Genomic DNA, 6,500 nt, shown 5'->3' on the forward strand with positions numbered 1-6,500 from the left:
GGGGGGGGGGGGCATTCAAAGCAGCGCTGGCTTGTTCCAACACGTATTTGAGCACATACCTGCACTTTGTGTGATGCATGCAACTGCGTTTATCTGAGGGTGCACACATTCATCCATTGACACAATCCACTCTTACCCCGAGGTAACTCCCCAGCTCCTCTATTAGCAGCTCCTTGAGCTCGCCCCGGCTCAGCGTGTACTTGTCGCCTTCCTTCCCCGAGTACTTGTGGAAGGTTTTGATGAGCATCTGCATGGCGCTCTCCAGGTTGGAAGAGGGCTCCTTGGACATGCTGGAAAGACGTCAAAAGGTTAGACTCTGTGGGAAAATGCCCGCTCCACCCCTTGTTGTATGCGTGGGGACACATAGCAAAACAAGGGTGAAGCCACCTCCACGAAAGAGACAGCTGAGCAGAAAGAAAGCAAATGAGGATTTTTTATTCTTTTAAACTGCTAATGCTGACGCAAAAATTGAGATAGTGAGGTCAGCTTCCTTTAGGTTCTACATTTGGATGGAAAGGTGGAGGATAGCGGTGGAAGAAGCTTTTCGAACGGTCTTACACACATTGTGTCCGGCATCTTGGGGCGTCTTGTGCTGGACTCGTGAAGAGACTGTGCACACACACAGACACAGATAAGTCACTGTCAACAACGCAGGAGTCTAAATTTGAATCTCGTCGTGCGGTAACAGCTATCTGGTCGCCGCTTGTGTAATTGGTAATGCGTGCGATGATCAACGCGTGCTCTGTCACTGATTTCGGTGTAAAACATGTTTGTTAGTTACTCATGTGGCAGGCTTATCAGCCGAATGGATGAAGAAAGTGAAACGCAACACCTAACATTCAGAAACTCCGAGGGGGGTGGTAACCTAACACAGGCAGCTCACACACATGCATTCAACTTTATACGGCAAATTGATGAGCAGAAGTTAAAAAAAAACTTTGTTGCAACTTATAGCGTAATACAGATGGACCATTGTGCATGATTTATAAACCGTTACAAAAGGAGAAGCAGCTGCCAGTCATTGGTTATCGTCTGTGGGGTGATGAACAGGCCAGGGGACACCAGCACTGGAAAATCTATAGGGTCATCTGTCTCAGTGACTGGCACAATACAATAGAGAACCATAGAAATGCTAATTCTGTCAGTAACACAATACTGAGGTAATAATGCCTATACTGCACCTAATGAAGGAACCATGTTAAAAAATGCATTAACAGGAAATATTCAGATACTGTTTCAGTCTTACGGTGCTTATTCTACAATAATAGTTGTTTACGCATCAACAAACTGGGCTTTATGGTTTAATTCTCTCCCTAAATGTTGCTTAGTTTACCCATTCAAAGCCTCAAATAGTCCAAACATCCACTTTTGACTGAAGGTTCTAGTTTATCAGATGCAGAGGAGAAAGTCCAGAAGAGCAAGATGTGTTTCTGTCTTACCTGAGTGCTGATGGAGAGCTTCCTTTGTCTCTAAAGAGCAGCAGGGGACTGAGCCAAGGCAGAGGTGGATGGGGAGAGAGTTTGCCACTGGTTTAAATATCACCGGCTCCCCCTTCCTCACTGCCTCCTCTTCCTCCCGTTGCAGGTGATTTCCCTCCCTCCATCCCCATCTTTTTTTTTTTTTTTTTGGACGAACAGTATACAGTTACAGTCAGAAGTTTACATACGCTTGCCTCATTTTGGGACTTTAAATGTTCGAATTGTTCTTTTTCAAAGTGGAATGGTTGTACAATTTCAATTATTAAAGAACTGGGTGAAAAAAGTAGTTTGTTGTAGATTTATTTTAATTCACACAGGGTCAAAATTATACGTACCGACTCACATAAACATCCATTCACCTGGATATTTCAATAAATTGTTCTAAAGGTTAGATTTCCCTCCAAGTGGACAAGGCCAAGGATCTTTAGTGGCCAGGACTGACTGCAACTGTGTTTTTTCTTTGCCAGCATCATTTCTTTAACAGTCCCTTATTGGACTGATCAACACTCAGAACAACAGGAAAGTTCAAGGAGCTCAAAGATCCAAGAAAAGGTGGAAATTGGTTAGGGTGTTCAGGAACAACTCAGGAGCCACTGAGGCTCAAGCCTGAGCCAGTTTCACATCACGGAGGAGAGGGTGCCGACCAAGAGAGAAGCCCCTACTCCAAAAGCAACACCTTCAAGTTTTGACAGAAATTTGCTGCCGCCCACGTGGAGAAGGCAAACCAGTCCTGGATGAAAGTTTTATGGTCATAATAATAAAAAAAATAGTAGAAACATCTACTGTTCGTGTTGTAAATAAATACTTTTTTTCTCCACATATTTCAAGTGACATCCTGACTATACATTCTGATGGTGCTATTAAAATCGTTCACGTTTTTGGATGCACTTCCCCTTTCACTGCGATGTACTTCTTATTGGAATAAGATGCAGGGGATGGGCGCACCGCATCATGAAGGACTCCACTCATCCAGCACACAGTCTGTTCCAGCCCCTCCCCTCAAACAGCTGAAGAGCATTCAGAACAGGACCACCAGGCTCAGAAACACTTTCTTCCCTGCAGCTGTTGAACTCGAGCTGCACTTAATTCAGCTTCATCTTACTTTTTAAAAAACTTTATTTATTATATATATTTGTACTCTTTTGTATTTATTTATTTATTAACTGTTTGGCTTCTTGACCTGGGACCTAATTCTGATTTTTGTACCACAAACATGCAACTGTGAGCTGGTATGACAATAAAAAATCCTTGAATCCTTGAATCAGTCAGATCTCTAATTGCACTTTTACGACTGGTTCAAAATGCTGGAGCCTGATTTTTAACTGGTACAGAAAAAAAGCACATTACTCCAGTTCTGGCCTCCCTTCACTGGCTCCCAGTTCACTTTCAAATTCATTTTGAAATCCTGCTGTATGTTTTTAAATCTCTGAACAGTTCTGCCCAGTCGTATATCACTGATCTACTGCAGCCATATGCCTCACAGCGATCTCTGAGGTCAGCAGACCAGACGCTTCTATTGGTTCCAGGCACTCGTTTTAAACTTAGAGGTGACAGGACCTTCTCTGCTGCACGTCCAAAACTGTGGAATGAGTTATCACTACATGGCAGGCAGTCCCCCTCTCTCACTGTTTTTTAGTCTCCTTTGAAAACTCACTTTTATTCCCAGGCTTTTAACAATGTATAAGTTAATTTTAACATGTCTGTATACTATAATGTTAACAATTTAGTATTAACTTTACCTCTGTGGGATCTATGTACTTTATCCTGTGTCCTTCGCTTGTTTTGCTGCTTTGGTTGGCCTTGTTGCTGTTTTATGTGCTTTCTAAATAAAGTGGTATTTTTCAGCTGTTTGGCCACAATGACAAGTCAAAAAGTCATGGTGTTAAGAATGGTGGTGGTAGCGTCATACTGACGTCATATGTCAACTTCACCATAAACCACCAGCTAGACGACTGAAACTTGGACAGTCGAGTGCTCCAACAGAACAAAGATCCCGAACGCACGTCAAAAAGCTTTCTGATTGGATAAAGCAGGCTAAAGTGAATTTTCTGGAAGGGCCTTTCCAAACCTTAACTCCATTAAAAATTTGTGGACTTTGTTTTAAAAGCCAGGTTTGTTTCAGGAAATAAATCAATTTAGAGTAAATGAACTCTACCAGTTCTGCCTAGAAGAGCGGTCAAATGCAGCCAGAAGCTTGTCGACGGATACAAATGGTAAATGGACTACACTTATATAGCCTCCTTCTATCTTATCAAGATGTTCAAAGCACTTTACATACAATCTGTGCCCTCATTTACCCCTTCATACAGCACTCTACTACATCTATACAAAGAATAATCACATTCATACACTGATGGGACACACATCAGAGGCAATGAAGGGTTCAGTGTTTTGTCCAGGGACACTTCGGCATGTGACTGCTGGTGGAATCGAACCCCCAACTCTTGCATTGGAGGACGACTGCTCTAACCACTCAGCCACAGCTGTACAGTGTGTGTAAATGAGGTGCAGCTTGTAGAGATACGCTTAACCAAATATACGAGGGGGTGTGTGGGTGCATATTTGAACCTGTTTATATCATGTGTGAATACAGAAAATCAATCAAATCTCATTTTTCAGAATCATTGAAGTTATACGTTGTAAAATAATTCCACCATAAAAAAAGAATGGTTCAAATAAACCATTTAAAGTGCAAATTAATATATGACGATGGGTGTATGTAAACTTCTGACTGCGGTTGTAGACGTTTTTTTTTTTTTACTTTTACACACAAAGCGAGCCACACATTAAAAAGATATCGTCACAGTTTTATTCTATATCAGCCATTACATAGATTAGGCACAAATAATACAGCGTTACATGATGTGAAATATTAGTACAGCCAAGTTAAATGAGTCCAGCTGCTGAACACACACAAACATGTTCCAGTATTTTGCAGGAAATAAACAAATGGGAGTCGGCACAATGACCATAACACAAACATTTGTATATTGTTGCATCCTGCTGGTGAATTATTAACTTGTATTATTAACCATTTTCTGTGTCAGAATGAACGAGATGTATTCTTGTTGGCACTGGGAACACTTCTTGCTACAAATCTGTGTTTAGTTGCCTGTAAAATCTAAACGGGATGAGTTTTATGCCACAGAACAGGAAGAAAATTTGCCATAGAATGACGGCTAAATACAAAATAAGTCATGGTCTTAAACAAAAAAGCTCAAAACAAAGAAAATTTGTGACATTTTCCTGATGATATTCAAGCCTGCTCACATTTAATAGGAGTTTACTGGTAGTGCAAGTTTATTTAAACACATCAGGTCAGAGAATTTCGCTTGAACCACCCTGCTGTACCTTAGCTCTGCCACAGCAGTCCCACCTGAACAAGAAACCGTCTGTAGATGGTTCAAGGGACTGGCGTTATTCACAGGAAGTACCAAAACGCGTGAGGAATAAGTCAAAGGGTATAATAAACGTTTACACCAGGGGTATTCAACTAAATTGCTCAGGGGGCTGGACATCCAGCAGTTATTGTCATTAAGTATGTTTTATGGTTTAAAATCTAGTTTTATTTAAAAATTAACCCATTGGTGGACGGAACTGAGCTCACCTGTGGGCCTGATTTGGACCCCGGCCCGCCAATTGACTAACCCTGGTTTATACGGTCTAAATGCCCAGATTTTCCAGGCAGGTTGTTCGTAAAAGCGAACGCAGGAGGCATTTTTGCAGCGTAACAGCTGAGCTGAGAGGTGTAAATGAGAGTATTTACAATGGGAGTGTCTCGGTGATCACATGACTCGTACTTATGTCTTATTTGCTGAACAGCTTGGTGGTGTATTAAAAAAAGATGTCTGCAAAATAAAAGCTTTTTCCCCTCACCAAGTCACAAATCTCTAAACTGAAAAAACAAAACAACTGCTTCTAATTTTAAAAAGGGAAACCTTGTAAGGTGATTATAGTGGTCACAATAAAAAACTAGCATGTAAGTTTCATTTAGCATGCAACATAAAAAGGCCGTTGTTGCTTCTTGCTTAACAAAAGAGCAGCTTCTGACAGCAGCAACATCGCCCGAGGAGTGAGATCACTAGAGCCCAGGATTACTTTCATGCAATTGTTTGCGTCCCAGGGTGTGTTACTCATGAAATGCCTAATCCAGGCATTTCCAAACGCCTAATGCCCGAGGATCCCGTTGCAGGTCAAACAGGGCGTTCAAACTGTACAAGGGTGTGACCGACAAAAAAAGCGAGAGAGAAAAAAGCCCCAACAGCTGGGGCTAAATCCAGTAAACCATTATGACAATTTTTTAAAGAGAGCACAGGTATAGGTTTCTGTGTTTTGGGTCACCATTTCCCTGCACCAGATGATTCAATGTCCCAAAACGTTTTGGACTTTTTTCAGTATAAGGCTGGTTTTCTTCAAAAGAGGGATTAGGTTACACAGACACCATCTCTGCTCTGCTCTTCTAGTCCCGAAGCCCATTTAACCGGGACTATTTTGGGCTCCCTTTGTGACCCTAATGGTCCTTTCAGGTGTAGATTCCACCCGTGTGTCTTAATTATTTAGGCAAAGGTCACACCTGATGTTCCAGTTTGTGACTCGTGGCTGAGTGAGAGTATACTGAGCTAAAACAGAAGGATGAAAGCAAGACAGCAAAATTAGATGGGGGCGAAATTATTAGGGATGCGCGATATTATCGGCATGGCATCGATATTAGCGATACAGTTAAATATCGGACATCGGCCATTCCATCAAAATAATTCACTGATATGAAATCATCATTTTCAACCCCCTTTTTGGCATCTGCATTTGGTAGCAGGCCAAACTGACAAAGACCATGCAGAATAATGTAGTATTTTAATTCCACAGCAGAGAACGCTATGTAGTCTCTGTAATTAGGTCTAGGGGGAAAAAATATCAGTATTGGCCAAATAAGTTTTAGCATATCGGACAAAAATCCAATATCACGCATCCCTAGAAATCATTCAAAGCTTTAGCAAATCTGTTAAGTGCATCCAGTAAAAAAAA

At 41.5% G+C, this 6,500-nt stretch overlaps 1 protein-coding gene across 3 annotated transcripts in view; it reads right to left on the minus strand.

Annotated features, from left to right (window-relative positions):
• Window positions 1–1,503, minus strand: part of s100s (S100 calcium binding protein S) — a 2,081-nt gene extending 578 nt beyond the window's left edge. The window contains exons 1-3 of one of the 3 annotated variants that reach the window (XM_037693370.1): window positions 1,440–1,499; window positions 559–609; window positions 137–290 (exon numbers count right to left, since the gene is read on the minus strand). In XM_037693370.1, coding sequence (XP_037549298.1) covers window positions 137–289 — 153 coding nt within the window. In that variant the 5' untranslated portion in view covers window position 290; window positions 559–609; window positions 1,440–1,499. Of the gene's footprint in view, window positions 1–136; window positions 291–558; window positions 610–1,439 lie in introns of those variants that run through there. The other 2 variants (XM_037693369.1, XM_037693368.1) reach the window with 2 other exon arrangements.
• Window positions 1,504–6,500: the final 4,997 nt, after the last annotated feature.

The sequence above is a fragment of the Nematolebias whitei genome, chromosome 19 (genome assembly GCF_014905685.2).
Source record: "Nematolebias whitei isolate Nwh7 chromosome 19, NemWhi1, whole genome shotgun sequence".
NCBI classification, from domain to species: domain Eukaryota; kingdom Metazoa; phylum Chordata; class Actinopteri; order Cyprinodontiformes; family Rivulidae; genus Nematolebias; species Nematolebias whitei.